This window comes from Haliotis rufescens, unplaced genomic scaffold (genome assembly GCF_023055435.1).
Source record: "Haliotis rufescens isolate VD_foot unplaced genomic scaffold, xgHalRufe1.0.p SCAF_26, whole genome shotgun sequence".
NCBI classification, from domain to species: Eukaryota; Metazoa; Mollusca; class Gastropoda; order Lepetellida; family Haliotidae; genus Haliotis; species Haliotis rufescens.
Genome location: NW_025963957.1, coordinates 6187926 through 6205220, shown reverse-complemented (window position 1 = coordinate 6205220; position 17295 = coordinate 6187926). Strand labels below are relative to the sequence as shown.

Below are 17295 nucleotides of genomic sequence, written 5' to 3'. Positions count from 1 at the left end.
TTCTGCTAAGGAAGACCGCATCCGCACCTCTGACCGTGCGTTCAACCATTGTCCCTGTCTTTGTTTATCATGGACTCGACAATGTATTACCTCTATCAAAGGGATGACTTCCTATACAAACTATATTATCATGCTTTAACGCGAATTTAAAATCAGATATTTTATTCGGATACCGGGGAATCAATAGGCCTACTAGGCTGTCATACAGACCATGAAACAAATATACCCAAAACAACCCATGCAAGTCTATAATGTTTGACAAGTCTAGATTACTAGTATCTGAAAATGAAGAAAGTCTCTGGGCTCCATTTAATTATATTTTATGACTATAGTGAAACAACTGTTTTTTTCTGTAAAATATGTTCATTTCAGAGACTAGATGTTAGGCATACATACCATCTTATATAGACTAGCTACTTGTCACAATTAAGTGTGTTGCCTCTCTGAGAATAGCTTTAAACACAATGTCATCCATTTCCAAGCAATGAAATGAATTACTTTATAACTTAAAGTGAATTAGAAATTTAGAAATTAATATTCCAGCAATATCACGGCGTGAGACGTACATTTTGGTCATGTAGGGATTCGAACCCGGGTCTTCCGCGTATATATATATATGCACTCTTACCACTAGCTGTAGGTAGTAGGCCACCCCATCGCCCCTTATCAGTAAGAAAAGAAAAAATAACGAGAAAGTAATTTGTAGAAATAGCGAAATGGATTTATACATAAATATATTTACCAGATAATGTAATGAACTTTTTGCAGTTTTAATAATACGCACATTTATGTAAACCCGCCCAATTCTGTTAGCAACTGTATAAGTTTTGCTACAGATCTCTTCTATTCCGACGTGGAACAGGTCGGACGCCTACAGCTGTAACACGATGAGACAATTTATTTTTATTGGTTGGGTTAACATATCAGTGTGAGCGTTGTTTAAAATCTGTTTTTAATTGTTACGAACATATGACATGCCCACACGGGCGAAAGTTGATCTGTGCTGTGTCTATCTTTAGTACGCTACCAGGAAGTAACTCGCGAAGCATGCTGGGAGACCAATGGCGATTGCAAGCAGCTCCTTGGGATTGAGAGCAGTCGTCCACACACAGCCGTGTCAAAGCATAATATGACATCGAATATTATTCTATATTATGGCAGAGGATGAGGTCTCAATTCATGGATCCAAGTTGAGCGCTGTTGAAAGATGTAAGGAGCGGGTGTCACGGCTGTTTGGGGTAGCCACCCATACGTCGTTCATTGCTTTGAAAGACGATGGGCCGTGCAAAATTCGCTTGTGTGCAATCGGTCCAAAACCACAGGAAAGTTTGGAAAAGGCGAAAGTAAGTATTGTTAGAGAGGCCATTTGTCAATAGAACAGTTAAGAATAAGCGGTCGAGTTGACACCAACAGAATCAGCCTGTCGGCCATAACAACCAACTGCGCAATTTCTGTTTCCGGGTTGCAGGAAAGGTGACGACAGGACAGGTAGCGCGAGCCATGCAGGCTCTATTTATAATTTTAACATGTGGGCATTAATCAGCTAGGAAGTAAACTCGCATAGTCACGAGCGTAAGGAGACTGTTCCTGCAGTAAAGGCACGAGGACAGAAGTGTAAGCATGGGTGTTCAAGAAAGGGTAGGTCATTTTGAAACTAATAATCATGCTAATATCTGTATCAGCTGGTAGAATGAAGTTAGAGAATCAACAGCTGATAACCATTGATAGAGTGTGTGTGATAATAGAGTGTGTGTGTGTGTGTGTGTGTGTGTGTGTGTTATAGTGTGTGATATAGAGTGTGTGTGTGATATAGTGTGTGTGTGATATAGTGTGTGTGTGTGTTAGATATAGTGAGTGTGTGTGATGTAGTGTGTGTGTGTGGGGGGGGGGGGGGGGGGAGATTATGACTTTCACTTTCACTGTTACCCTTATATAGATTTTGAATTATTGTAATGTTGTAGATGAACTACAGAAAGCGAAAGTCAATTCTTATAAAAGAAATTCAGGATTATACAGTCCACTAATCTGAGACCAGTGAAAATATGTAGGACACATTTCTCCCAACATGTTGTAAACAGTTTTATTACCCATAGGTAGGTTGTAGAAATGAAGATTTTATGAATAGTGTACCGGTATGTGCACGAGTGGAAATATGACTTCACGTGCACCAGTGTATTGTTAACGTCATCCGGACATTATTGTTGACATAATTTGAATCTTATTGTGACGTAAGGTCAGAATGACGTCACATTAGAAACGATTTCATAGCTGAAGATTGTTGATGTCGTTTGACAATTGACAGTGATCATGATAACTGCATTTTCACAAGGGGAGCTAAAAAGATTTAAGAAATAATGGGTAATATAGAAATTATTACATTTGCATGTGTGTCACTGTATACTGATTTAACAAAGCTTGTGTAATTCATGTATTACCCTCGCTCTCGCAGATTGCAAGAATTCTGACACACAAGCAGGGTAAAGTATAGGTAGACCTGCTCCAATGCTCATCTTCGGCCTCAAGTCTGCAGCAAATGTCAGTAAAAATTATCAAATTGGAATTAAAAGTTTCCCAATTCATGTTAATATCATTATAAGAAATGTTACAACTTTGTAGAGCTAACTTGTATATCACTGAGACAGGGAAGAGGCATTAGAGATTAGTTTCACATTAACCCACTGAATGCAATGCTAAAGTACCTCAGAATTTAGGAAAACAGACACTTTTTAAAGATCCCAATTTTGAAAATAAAAATGATTTTTTTTCTCAGTTTGCCTTAGTATAGATAAATCCCTGTCATACTGATGTAGACATCTATATATAGACATTATCAGTTATACCTATCTGGTCCACAGTGTAAGTATCTATATATAGACACCATCAGCCACACCCGATCCGGGGTAGAATAGGTCTTCAGCAACTATCGGGATCTTCAAATGCTGATAATAATATTGAAATGTTGTCTCAACAGATCTACTTGGAGGCCGTACTCGGTGAAGACCCATCTGTCGTCAGCGACACTTTAACTTTCTCTCCGCAAGACTTCGACATGGTGCAGAAATATCATGATAAGATTGAATTTCTTTCACAAGCATTTGTTGACATCCTCCCAAAGTGTACTTTAAGAATACAAGGCAAACAGACAAGTGTCAACTTAGTAAGAGACTGTATCAGTCAAGTTCTTAACCGCGACAGTGTCTTGCCTGTTCCTTCAAACAGAAAGAACATTTCTTCTTTATTAGTTAGATGTGTAGACTCCTCTTTTCTGGGGGATCGCTTGAGTCCAGAGCACTTTACTGACGGAGCTCCATTGTCGCCAGCAGTGTCCGATCATCTCCGGTCTGATGAAGTTGGTACTGATAACACAGAATCCAGTCATTCGTCTCAGAGTGGGAACTACCGCCCTGATTTGGGGCTCATTGAAAGGGGGACATTTGTTGCAGACATAGCAAAGTCACCTGTGTCAGTCACAGGAAGTGAAGTTTTTCGTGACAATAGTATCAGTTCAAGTTCTCGGAGCGACTCTAGCGAGTCTGACCTTGACATGGACAGGTTCAGCTCGGCAGAGTACAAGGCCAAGTTGGAGAAGGCTGTAAAGTTGGGCTACTCTGAAGAGCAGTTGATACAGGCATTGCAGAAATTGGGATTTGATGCGGACCAGAACCAGGTCTTGTCTGAGATGATCAAGCTGGGGTCGTCTTCCAAGGGAACCCAAGAGGAAGCCAGGGGGTTTGATGAAAGGATTGACAGCTTTGAAGATGTAGATGGGCTCATCGAGAGGAGGAAACGAGACGTGGTTGATGACAGCAGCAACCTTCGACATATCGTCATTGATGGCAGCAATGTTGCCATGAGGTAAGGCTATTTGGTTTCTATGGTTACTGTCAAGTATATCCTGGAGCTTTTTAGCTATTTGTGTCAATCATTTCATTTCCACATGTACAGTCTAGTAGCAGTGTGTTGAAGCGTGACATGAAGTCAAGGGGTGCCTGTCGTGACCCCAGTGTTGAGACAGATTGAGAGGGACTTGACGTAAATATGTGTATTGCAATACTGTCTTATCATGACCTATGTATCGTGATACTTATCGTGGTGTGACTTTGCTCCCCAAGCTAGGAAAGAACCCCAGGACCCCCATTAGTTTACACAACTGTAGCAGTAGGGTGAGTGAGTGAGTGCATATAGAGAATCTCACCCTCGTGTCTTTTGATATCAAATATATCAACACAAGTTGATAAAAGTGGAAAAATTCCGAGGCTTGCCGAGGATTTTTGCCACAATTATCAACGAGTGTTGATATATTTGATATCAAAAGACACGAGGGTGAGATTTTATTTATCATCCAACATCATTCTTTCAACTTTTCAATTTGTAGACAGTAATTAGCAGTGTCTTCAGTGTAAAAAGTACTGCAAACAGCTTCAGTAGCAGAGCCATTATTGATGTCTTTTGATTGTGACATCATGGTAACCAGTGATGTCACAATGGTCTGCAAAGCCATGTGGGAGCCAGTTTGGGATGATAAGTTATGTTGCTCAGCATCAAAGCTCCAGAAAACGTTTTGAGCAATTGAGTTTTTGCTCTAGGGTTTCTATTTTAATTGGGTTATTACACTATTCATTGGGTAACTAACATTCTTTCACTCGTCTATTTATCACTCTTTTGGGTTTTTCCAAAAATAAATGAATATTTTAAGATTTGAAAAAAAAATGAAATAATGATTTAGATGTACAGATGTATGTAACTGTTCTAAATATATAGACTTGACTCGGAAAGAAAATTAGCTCGTAATTGTGTGTCGGAAATTAGCTCCTTTGTTTATATGCATGCTGAAAAGCTTCTATGGGTATTTACGCGTGGTGTTTTTATACATTTAAGTAAATCATTTAATGCATGCATTTCTGTACGCAAGTTAATTGAAAGTAATTGGGTTTTGAATATTTTGTGTGTGTGTGTGTGGGGAGCTTATCTGTAGCTCTGTCAGCATTCACTTATATTACTCAACAGTGGGGTACCATCTTATCAGGTTTGGTCACCTTCTGTAAGACCCAAAACAAGAAATGTGTGATTTCTATATCACCCCATCCAGAGTTAGCAAAGGCACATTGTTCAGTTCATCTGATCAGCAATCTGTCCCCACCTATCCTCAGAAACTACTGGACCAAGTAAGCTCACACTTCAAATACTTGTTCCCACAAATTTGTTCAAGAGGTTCGAATCCGATTTTCAATGTGTCCGCCATGGCAGCCATATTGATAAACCTAGTTTGATTCCTCACTAAGCTGTTTTTGTTGACAAAGGAATGAACTATGGTTCACATCACATGTGTAGTTAGTTGTGAAACTTAACATTTATCTTCTGCTTTTTGTGATACCGTATTCTACGTAATAAGCGCCCCGCTCTAATAAGCGCCCACAGCGATATTTGCTACTATATTGGCTAGTGAACAATCCCAATTAGCACCCCTTCCGATTGATCAATGTACACAAGACATTTATTCGCATATAATACGCACTCATGTGTTATATGCACCCTTAATTATGGGCAATTCAATTCTGGAAAAATATATCTGTCGTATATAAACATTTCAGGCTGTAAGCATAAACCACAATATTTATCTTTCAACTCGGTTTTTTCCACCAAAATAATGTTCTAATAAGACCCCCCTATTTCTATTTTTGAGAGTGCCCTGGGCGCTTATTACGTCGAATACGGTATTTTGAATTTTGACCTTGAACAGACCTTAGCAAGATCATGCTAGAAGTTGTATATCATGACATTTCTACACCATTTTTGTTTAAAATGTCATGAAATTTCACGAAATTGATAATGGGACTCCACACATATGTCACATTTGTTGTGATATTTTAAGTTTGGACATTTATTTGACCTTTCCACTTTGACACAACTCCTAAATTATCTTAAAATGCATTTTCTTGCACTGTAAACATCGTCTCCTCAGAAACCACTTTGACAATGAAGCTGAAACTTGACGTGCTTGTTCCTGCCGTTGATGATAGCCCAGTAGCGTAGTGCTCACTACAGTTACAGGCTGCAGATACGAAGGTGGCGAGTTCGATCCACTGAATTATGAAGAAGACATTTGTCGTTTGATTTTATATCATTCCGCACATACGCAGATTGTGTTAAGTGCAATATCAATTTCCAGAGAGAGACATTCTTTTAAATATCCACGGAACAGAGGGACTTTCTGTAGAATATGCCTGAGACAGAATGATTTGCTGTAGAATATCCACGGAACAGAGGGACTTTCTGTAGAATATGCCTGAGACAGAATGATTTGCTGTAGAATATCCACGGGACAGAGGAACTTTCTGTAGAATATGCCTGAGACAGAATGATTTGCTGTAGAATATCCACGGAACAGAGGGACTTTCTGTAGAATATGCCTGAGACAGAATGATTTGCTGTAGAATATCCACGGGACAGAGGAACTTTCTGTAGAATATGCCTGAGACAGAATGATTTGCTGTAGAATATCCACGGAACAGAGGGACTTTCTGTAGAATATGCCTGAGACAGAATGATTTGCTGTAGAATATCCACGGGACAGAGGAACTTTCTGTAGAATATGCCTGAGACAGAATGATTTGCTGTAGAATATCCACGGAACAGAGGGACTTTCTGTAGAATATGCCTGAGACAGAATGATTTGCTGTAGAATATCCACGGAACAGAGGGACTTTCTGTAGAATATGCCTGAGACAGAATGATTTGCTGTAGAATATCCACGGGACAGAGGAACTTTCTGTAGAATATGCCTGAGACAGAATGATTTGCTGTAGAATATCCACGGAACAGAGGGACTTTCTGTAGAATATGCCTGAGACAGAATGATTTGCTGTAGAATATCCACGGGACAGAGGAACTTTCTGTAGAATATGCCTGAGACAGAATGATTTGCTGTAGAATATCCACGGAACAGAGGGACTTTCTGTAGAATATGCCTGAGACAGAATGATTTGCTGTAGAATATCCACGGGACAGAGGAACTTTCTGTAGAATATGCCTGAGACAGAATGATTTGCTGTAGAATATCCACGGAACAGAGGGACTTTCTGTAGAATATGCCTGAGACAGAATGATTTGCTGTAGAATATCCACGGGACAGAGGAACTTTCTGTAGAATATGCCTGAGACAGAATGATTTGCTGTAGAATATCCACGGGACAGAGGGACTTTCTGTAGAATATGCCTGAGACAGAATGATTTGCTGTAGAATATCCACGGGACAGAGGGACTTTCTGTAGAATATGCCTGAGACAGAATGATTTGCTGTAGAATATCCACGGGACAGAGGAACTTTCTGTAGAATATGCCTGAGACAGAATGATTTGCTGTAGAATATCCACGGGACAGAGGGACTTTCTATAGAATATGCCTGAGACAGAATGATTTGCTGTAGAATATCCACGGGACAGAGGGACTTTCTATAGAATATGCCTGAGACAGAATGATTTGCTGTAGAATATCCACGGGACAGAGGGACTTTCTATAGAATATGCCTGAGACAGAATGATTTGCTGTAGAATATCCACGGGACAGAGGGACTTTCTGTAGAATATGCCTGAGACAGAATGATTTGCTGTAGAATATCCACGGGACAGAGGGACTTTCTGTAGAATATGCCTGAGACAGAATGATTTGCTGTAGAATATCCACGGAACAGAGGGACTTTCTGTAGAATATGCCTGAGACAGAATGATTTGCTGTAGAATATCCGCGGGACAGAGGGATATTTTGAAGAAAGGCCCTGCCAGAACAATAGGCAATAGAGTATGTGCTGAGAGCTGCTGTCTGACATGGCGAGCACTGCTTGTTTGTATCTTGATATATTATATGACCACTCATGTACAGTCAAGTCCCATTAATCCGACATGGTTGGTTGCATATGATTATGTCGGAAATTAGGTAGTTTAAACGTTTGTGATAAAAAATTGGACAACTACACAATAGATAACGATACGAACACATAGGAAAAGGAAAAAAGAAATATTCATATTGTTGTGTTACCTTGTCAGCGGAATATGTTTTCTAATCATGCAACTACTAAAGTTTAACACAAAACTACTGTTACGGGCTGTATGACTGATTTTTAAAACATAGTCTGGAATGGAAGTCGCTAATTTAAAACTAGTGCTGCAATGTTTAAGAAAGCTGCTTTCTTAGTGGCTAATGTCGACTTCCTGTTAGTTATTTCATTGCTTGGTCAAAGTTTGCGAAAGGTCGTTCTGACGTGACCTGTAATGGGATGTCCTCAGTGGTAGCGAGAACTTGTATCCGATTTTAATGAGATTGAGGTAATTTAGGCATATGATTAATCCTGTTTTGTTTATTTAAAGCAGTAATTGTTTATTGTTAAGCAAATCAATCTCTGCAGCCGTTGAAATATGCAGCTACTCGCTGACTCGTCTCGCATCAAAACACTGGGCTGTGTACTCTTGGGCAGATGACCACGGAGTAGGATGATCACTGTGTCGGATTAACGAGACTGATTGAGTGATTTCAGCATTTCGTTGCAAATTAGTTGTGTCGGAGTCGGAGTGTGAGACTGTCGGACTAACGGGTCTAAATAGCACTGATTTAATCGGTCCCATCATTTGTGTTGGATAAAGCCGATTGTCGGATTAACGAGACTTGACTGTATTGTGGGGTAGCCCAGTGGTTAAAGCGTTCACTCGTCACGCCAAAGATCCAGGTTTGATTCCCCACACGGGATATTGCAGAAATATTACGAAAAGCAGCGTAAAACCATACTCACTCACTAACTCATGTAAAGTGATATATATCATATTGGCACCATGTATTATGATATATATCAATATCATATCTGCACCATATCTGCACCATGTATTGTTATATTCATCATATTGGCACCATTTATTGTGATATATATCATATCGGCACCATGTATTGTGATATATATCATATCGGAACCATGTATTGTGATATAGATCATCTCGGCACCATGTATTGTTATACCTATCAGTTCATCATGATGTAGGGCGGTCGGGTAGCCTAGTGGTTAAAGCGTTCCCTCGTCACACCAAAGACCCGGGTTCGATTCCCGACATGGGTACGATGTGTGAAGCCCATTTCTGGTGTCCCCCGCCGTGATATTGCTGGAATATTGCTAAAAGCAGCGTAAAACCATACTCACTCACTCACTCATCATGATGTATATTCATGATATTGCATCAAACCTTGGATGAAGGTACACAGTCCTAGATGAGGCAACTCTCAAAGCTCTGATGACAATAAAGACAAGCTCTTTCCCAGTGCATGGCATGTGCATTACCTCCCGATATCATCGCTGCCACTCACCCCAAAATGTAGTGACAATTATGTTTGTGTGTGTCTTTGGGAAAGCCGTATGGTAAATACGGAAACGGTTTACGACTAACTTTCCCAGATGAATTTATGATAGTTTGTATAATCAGATTTGCAGACAAACAGAAAGCACCCAACTTACATTTTAACCGTAGTTGAAATGACATAGAATTTCAAATTTACAAAGAAAAGAATTAAGCTGGGTGAAGAGCACTCAGCATTTTGACAGTTGTCTCTTGTTTGTTAACATAATGGTCAGTCAGTTGTGAGTTAAACTCCAGGCATGGCTGTAGGCTGCCTAGCACTGTAGGGAGCTGGGACTGGTGACAGTGATAGCATAGAAAGCTCCATGAACAGGCTTTCCCTGTGAGGAGTTTCAGTGCACATACCTAAGGGAGGCCACTCTCATGACTTGGGGGTATTGTGTGTCCACCTTGTTATCATCAGCTGACATGCCTGCTCCAGTCTTTATTACGTCATACAATTCAAAGTTATACATAGCTGTAATGTGTGGGATTCTAATGTAAAACATCCTCACTCACTCTGACTTAGATGTAACCAGCTTTCGCTCACTCACTCTATGATGTAACCAGCTTTCGCTCACTAACTCTATGATGTAACCAGCTTTCACTTACTCTGATGTAACCAGCTTTCACTCACTCACTCACTCTATGATGTAACCAGCTTTCACTTACTCTGATGTAACCAGCTTTCACTCACTCACTCTATGATGTAACCAGCTTTCACTCGCTCACTCACTCTATGATGTAACCAGCTTTCACTTACTCTGATGTAACCAGCTTTCACTCACTCACTCTATGATGTAACCAGCTTTCACTCACTCACTCACTCTATGATGTAACCAGCTTTCACTCACTCACTCACTCACTCTATGATGTAACCAGCTTTCACTTACTCTGATGTAACCAGCTTTCACTCACTCACTCTATGATGTAACCAGCTTTCACTTACTCTGATGCAACCAGCTTTCACTCACTCACTCTATGATATAACCAGCTTTCACTCACTCACTCTATGATGTAACCAGCTTTCACTTACTCTGATGCAACCAGCTTTCACTCACTCACTCTATGATGTAACCAGCTTTCACTTACTCTGATGTAACCAGCTTTCACTCACTCACTCTATGATGTAACCAGCTTTCACTCACTTACTCTATGATGTAACCAGCTTTCACTTACTCTGATGTAACCAGCTTTCACTCACTCACTCACTCACTCTATGATGTAACCAGCTTTCACTTACTCTGATGTAACCAGCTTTCACTCACTCACTCACTCACTCTATGATGTAACCAGCCTTCACTCACTCACTCACTCTGATGTAACCAGCTTTCACTCACACACTCTGATGTAACCAGCTTTCACTCACCCTGTTGTAACCAGCTTTCACTCACTCACTCACCCTGATGTAACCAGCTTTCACTCACTCACTCTGATGTAACCAACTTTCACTCACACACTCTGATGTAACCAGCTTTCACTCACCCTGTTGTAACCAGCTTTCACTCACTCACTCACCCTGATGTAACCAGCTTTCACTCACTCACTCTGATGTAACCAACTTTCACTCAATCTGATGTAACCAGCTTTCACTCACTCACTCTGATGTAACCAGCTTTCACTCACTCACTCTGATGTAACCAGCTTTCACTCACTCACTCTGATGTTACCAGCTTTCACTCACTCACTCAGCATGCTCCCTGTTATTATTGAAAGAGAAGCTAAGTCTTGTGATGAGAGTAAACCTATTTGAGAACAGCTGATATGTTGGCAATATTACAGACTTCATCTCAATGTTATTTGTTTGTCTTACAGTCATGGCAAAGAAGTGTTTTCTTGTCACGGTATTCACCTTGCAGTGGATTGGTTCCGACAGCGCGGACATGAGAACATTACGGTGTTCGTACCGCAGTGGAGGAAGGAGACGTCGCGGCCCGATGCCCCGATAACAGGTCAGTCACGAGCAATATCAATCAGGGTGGGAGAGGTTATTTGTTTCAGAAATCGTTGAATGATTGATCATGAATGTGTGTACCAATATCTTACACATTTTAAGATTTAAAAAAAATAAAAAATGTTTATATTGTATACAACTGTTCTCAATATATAGGAAAGTCGATTAGCTTGTACATTGTAATTGTGTTTCAGAAATTAGCTCCTTTGTACGCATGCTGAAAAAGCTTTATTGGGTATTTATCGCTAGCTGTTTTTAAACATTTGAGTTTTTCATTTAAGACATGTGTATCTGCACGCAAGTTAATTGAAAGTGATTGGGTTTTGAATATTTTTGGCAGTTGTTTTACGCAAATACGCTGTTTATCTGTACCTCTGATTTAACAATTCTCTGACACACAAACATGCCAGCTAGGAAACATTATGTTATGAAACGTTTGTGTTTATTAAGGTCAAGGTCAGTTTTGTTATCTCCAACAAATTGATTACATTGAGCTAATGTGATCATATGAGGAAGAGAATTTATAGATGTCAACTTATTACGAGGAACACGTTTCGGAGTAAATGCTTACTCGTTCATCAGGTATACTCCAAACCTTGTGTTCCTCATAATAAGAAGTTGACATCCATGAATTCTCTTCCTTATGTGTATTACTTCTCAGTGTCTTTCAAAGACTTAAAATGATCATAATATTTAGAAATTCTACCATGATTTCATCATGTTTATAATCCAGTCAATTCTTAACGGTCAGTCCGAGGTTTCATGTCACAATAACCATGTTTGATTGAAACAGCTGATTTGACATCATGGAAACTAATATTTGTATAAGAGTATTTCTTTCTGAATTGCAATGAACATGGTCAACAAGGAAATAGTGATATTTTCACACAAAAGCAAACCATCATTATAATCGCATCTCTGCCCGTCGTCGTTGTTCCCAGATCAGGACATCCTGCTGCAGCTGGAGAGGGACGGCATACTCAGCTTCACCCCCGCCCGGCGCGTGGGGGGGCGGCGCGTGGTCTGCTACGACGACCGCTACATTCTGAAGCTGGCGGCGGAGGTGGACGGGATAGTGGTTTCCAATGACAATTACCGTGACCTTGTCAATGAAAAGCCAGAGTTCAAGAAGGTCGTAGAAGAGAGGCTTCTTTTGTACACCTTTGCATCCAACAGGCGAGTTGACCTTGACACAAATAGTAACATGTTCTGGATAGTGGCAGGAGACATTGACAAGACGTTACTATTAGAGCCAGTGGGGACCTGTGAAGATCCGAGATAGAATAGGTCTTCAGCAACCCATGCTCGCCGTAAAAGGCTACTATGCTTGTCGTAAGAGCCGACTAATGGGATCAGGTGGTCAGGCTCGCTGACTTGGTTGATGCATGTCACCGTATACCAATGGCATGCTCATGATGTCAATCACTGGATTGTCTAGTCCAGACTCAATTATTTACTGACAACCGTCATATAGCTGGAATATTGCTGAGTGCTGCATTAAACAACAAACAAACAAGAACCAGTTGGATAACGTGTTGCCCTGAGCGTCAGGGAAGTGTACATCTGGTTGTGGTCATTAAGCGTTATGAGCGTGCATCTTGTTGTTTCTATGTTCGTGATTATGGTCTGCCAATAATGTGTAGAAATCTAGGAAAAGTTAGTCATGTTTGACTTCATCAGCCCAAGTGGTCTTTGGCCTTGTTGGCGGTCAGGAAGCCTTGTGGTTATAGCGTTTGCTCGTCACACCGAAGAACCTGGTTTAATTCCCCACTTAGGTGCAATGTCTGAAGCCCATTTCTGGTTTGCTGTGATATTGCTGGAAAAGTGCTACAAACGGCATAAAACCATAATCACTCACTCACTTTGGCCTCGTTTCAGAAGATTTTGGTCTTGAATATGGATAGTTATTAGCTAGTGATTAGGTATTCTATTCTGAGGGGCAGTTCGGTAGCCTAGTGGTTAATGTATTTGCTCATAACGATAAGGCGCTGGTTCGATTCCCCACATGGGTACAATTTGTTGAGCCCAATTCTGGTGTTATTACTAGAATACTGCTGGAAGCACAACTCGCTCACTCCCTCTGGTCTTTTAGCTACTGATTAGTTCTAATCCACAGATGTTGGGACTAAGATATTGCATGAAGAGACCACGAATCAATGCCATTTTGTAGAACTTCCTGTGTTTGTGTTCAACCAGGTTTATGCCCCCGGATGACCCCCTTGGAAGGCGGGGCCCAACTCTGGACAACTTCTTACGTAAAGAGCCGACCGTTCCCGAACCTCTGCCCCCTGAATGTCCGTATGGTAAGAAGTGTACGTACGGCAGCAAGTGCCGCTACCATCACCCAGAGAGGAAGAATCAGCCACACCAGCTTGTGACGGACAAGCTCAAGGAACAGGCCAAGCAGAAGATGCAGGAGTGGGCCTCCAAAGGTGTTGATGGTAAGTGATGGGGATTCTGGGTCAGAAGTGACCCCCAGCAACCATATGAAACAGGTTGTCACGTGATTTGTTGATTGCCTGTCACCTTGAACCAATGCTCATGATATCAATCTCTGGATGGTCTAGCCCAGACTTGATTAATTACAGGCTGCCATCGCTTCACTGGAATATTGCTAGAGCCTACAGGTCTTCAGCAACCCATGCTGGCCGTAAGAGGTGACTAACGGGATCGGGTGATCAGGTTCGCTGACATGGTTGATGCATGTCATCCTATCCCTGGATTGTCTGGACTGGACTCAATTATTTACAGACCACCGTCATATAGCTGGAATATTGCTGAGTGCAGCTTTAAACAACAAACAAACAAATCTTGTTAAGTGTCATGAAACAACAAACAAACATAAACTGTGAGCTTGGGTGGCTACACTGTTACTTGACATCTTAGGACAGAAGGGGGCATAAGTGGTCCAATGGCCTAAGATGCCACATTTTTGGGGTCTCAGGTGGTCCATTGGTCTAAGGTACCACTAACTAATAAGTTGTCCTCTTCATTTGCCAGACAAGAAGAAGCCGAGGGACGTGGGGAAGAAGGTCCCCAGGAAGCAGCCTCTGTCCCGCACTCAGTCTGTGTTCCCCGCGGGCCTCTCCGATGAATTCATGGCCCCGGCAAGTATAACCAGCACAGATCTCTCAGATATGGCAAAGCCAGACAAGCCGGACTACAATGACAAATTAGATAAGTTACGAAAGAACCTTGAACGAGCTGAGAAGGACCGTAAGGTGTATACTGATGACCGTGAACCATCTCCATCGATCGTTGGCCGACGCACTCCGAACTATGACTTTCCTGGTCTGGCCCAGCAGGACAACCAGCTCAAGGTGCCGCTGTCTCAACCAAAAGAAGGCCTTGTGAGTGGACATCTCCTTCTGGCCAAGAAGTTGTCCGATGAAGCTCAGGATTCCAAATTCTTCCGTAAGGACGGTGATCATTCTCCTGATGATGTGAGCAGTGCATCGCCACATCAGTTCACATACCCTCCAAGTCCTCAAAGACCCGCATCTCAGTCATCTGGTCTGGGAGACAGTCCGTACCACCACAGGGTTTCCCCGCACCATATGCTTCCTCCCCAACCAGAACCCGGTGTCTGTCTGTCCGGCCCCAGCGCGCTCATGAGGCAGGATGGTTCGTCTGTAGGGTCATTCGAGTATGACCAGCAATGCCAGAGTTTCCCGCTCCCGCCGACCAGCTTCCTCCCTCAACACCATGCTGGCAGCGGCGGCGGCAGCAAGAAGGGGCAGATGATGTACTGGGGCTACCCGGACGAGGTGTATGGACATTCCTCCCTGCATCACGCTCCCAGTGCGCCCAGCCATTCCGGACATGTGTCTCTCAGTCGGTCGATGCAGCGACAGAATAGCACATCCGACCCTCAACTGCATATGGTGGGTGCAGACGGGGAAAGAATGAAATATGACAGTGACAAAGGAATGCCTCATGCATATTCATCTTCAATACACCAGTACTCACCATTCCATCAGCCTGTGCAGCATCAAGCAGGTGAGGCAGGATATCCTCAAGGAGCAGGTTACATGCATGGCTGGGGGGAGGTGTCAGGGGACATGATCTCCCATCCCGTACAGCGCACGTACCACCCCTCCCCACAGGATCAATATTCTCCTGCTGGTCAGGAGAGAAAGGTCAGCTCGGATTATGGGGTGTGGAACCGACCAGGCAGCATCCCCCAGTCCCCCGTCAACCCCTACAGCCCACAGGCAAACATGTCGCATGTCCCCTTCCAACAATCAGTGCAGCAACCCATGCACTTGCACATGCAAAGCTCCTCTCAGATACCGTTCTCTGCCCCGTCATCCATGCCGCAGCGTGTTGACGCCCCCATTGAAGTCAGTGACAGCCGCTACGCGCTGTACTACCACCTGTGTGGGTTGTTCCCGCGAGCCAAAGTAACCGCGGTGATGAACCAACACCCAGAGGAAAGGGACCCTAAGATTCTCTGTACCTACATCATGAGCTTAGGGGAACGCTTATTCTAATGGCTAGAATGCACAATACCGGATTCCGCCATGTTAGTAAGGAATGTGCCTGACTTCCTTCCCTAGTTAAGCTTTTTTAGCTGCCTCGTTAGAATAACAGGGTTGGGGGATTGCCCCGAACATAACACTTAAAACAAATGCGATCACAATAAATGTCATTTTTAGTTTCCAAAGTTAATGAAGCATACCCTGTGTTTGTTGAAATGTGGCCAGATAGTTGTAATGGATGAGGTTGCCGCACACTCAAAGAACGTCAAGTTTTTTATGTTAATGTCCAATTTTAGATGTTGATGAATTGCTTTGATATTCAATTTTAAGATTTAATCATACTAAAACATAAAATATATTTTTCTGCATATTTGGAGCTTGATCCCCTGTTTTAACAATAGTCAAGGTGTTGCCTGCTTCTATAATAGAAGCATGAAACCAACATGGCAGATAGGTATCCGGTATTCTCTAGGTGCACAGTGCAGTGATTAAACCAGATTGCCTGCTAGTCACAGACTCCTACTGAGATCCACCATGTTGTATAACACTTATAACCTGCTCTATACACACATAACCACCACAGTAGACTTCGTAGCAGATTTTGCCATTGTCTAAAGCCAAAGAAAGTTGAGCAGGTGACCGACATATTTTACCTGTTCCAAGTCCAACAGGACAACTTGGAAGATTAACATAAATTATACCTTTCTGAAATGACAAGACGTCAATGGATACTTCATAATTTAGGAGTTTCAGCAGCCTGACAACACAAACAGGTGTTGTCGGAATACAGGAATTGAGTGGCCATTCACTTCTGCGATGTGTAGACGTTTTTAAGCATGACTACAAGTTGATATAATTTGATATTATCTTGTTCTTCAAAGTCAACATTTATGAAAATTACTGTAGTTGTGTATTGAAGAAAGAGACAAGTTCTTCAATGTTCCTGCAAGAAAATGTAATTATGTGTCCTGGAATGCTTCTTGGACTGTATTATGATTATATCACTGTCAACATGGACATTATACATCCTACTGCTCTTAGATTGCTGACCTCAGTTTCTACAATTTATTTCTGATTAGTGAAAAAGCCAAATCAGTCCTAGAGTGTGAACTTGATTGTCGTTTGTCATGGCTGTAATCTTTATTTCTTGTGACTAATGCTCACGAGTGTAGTTTAGTTGGACGTCAATCTCTGACATAATTAAAATCAGGAACAGAATGAAGCCATTGTGTCAAATGGGTCCAGGGATTTATCAGAATAGAATGGAGATGCAATACATGGGACAATGTTTGGCTGACCGTGGTGTAAGGACTGTATGTAACGACCTAGTTGTCCCTTGCCACGAGGTAGAATGGGGATATAGGAACGCCACGAGGTAGAATGGGGATATAGGAACGCCACGAGGTAGAATGGGGATATAGGAACGCCACGAGGTAGAATGGGGATATAGGAACGCCACGAGGTAGAATGGGGATATAGGAACGCC

At 42.0% G+C, this 17295-nt stretch overlaps 1 protein-coding gene across 4 annotated transcripts; it reads left to right on the top strand.

Annotated features, from left to right (window-relative positions):
• Positions 1-1032: 1032 nt before the first annotated feature.
• On the top strand, positions 1033-17032 carry LOC124122407 (probable ribonuclease ZC3H12C). 4 transcript variants are annotated; one of them, XM_046485489.2, is made up of 7 exons: positions 1207-1343; positions 2450-2535; positions 2972-3855; positions 11190-11326; positions 12270-12504; positions 13525-13769; positions 14329-17032. In XM_046485489.2, exons 2-7 carry the CDS (start codon positions 2503-2505, stop codon positions 15819-15821), a joined length of 3027 nt encoding a protein of 1008 aa, XP_046341445.2. In that variant the 5' UTR covers positions 1207-1343; positions 2450-2502; the 3' UTR covers positions 15822-17032. The 4 variants fall into 4 exon arrangements, with proteins under 4 accessions (XP_046341444.2, XP_046341445.2, XP_046341446.2 ...); XM_046485490.2 differs by lacking the exon at positions 1207-1343 and adding an exon at positions 1404-1638; XM_046485488.2 differs by lacking the exon at positions 2450-2535 and having other exon boundaries at positions 1033-1343.
• Positions 17033-17295: the final 263 nt, after the last annotated feature.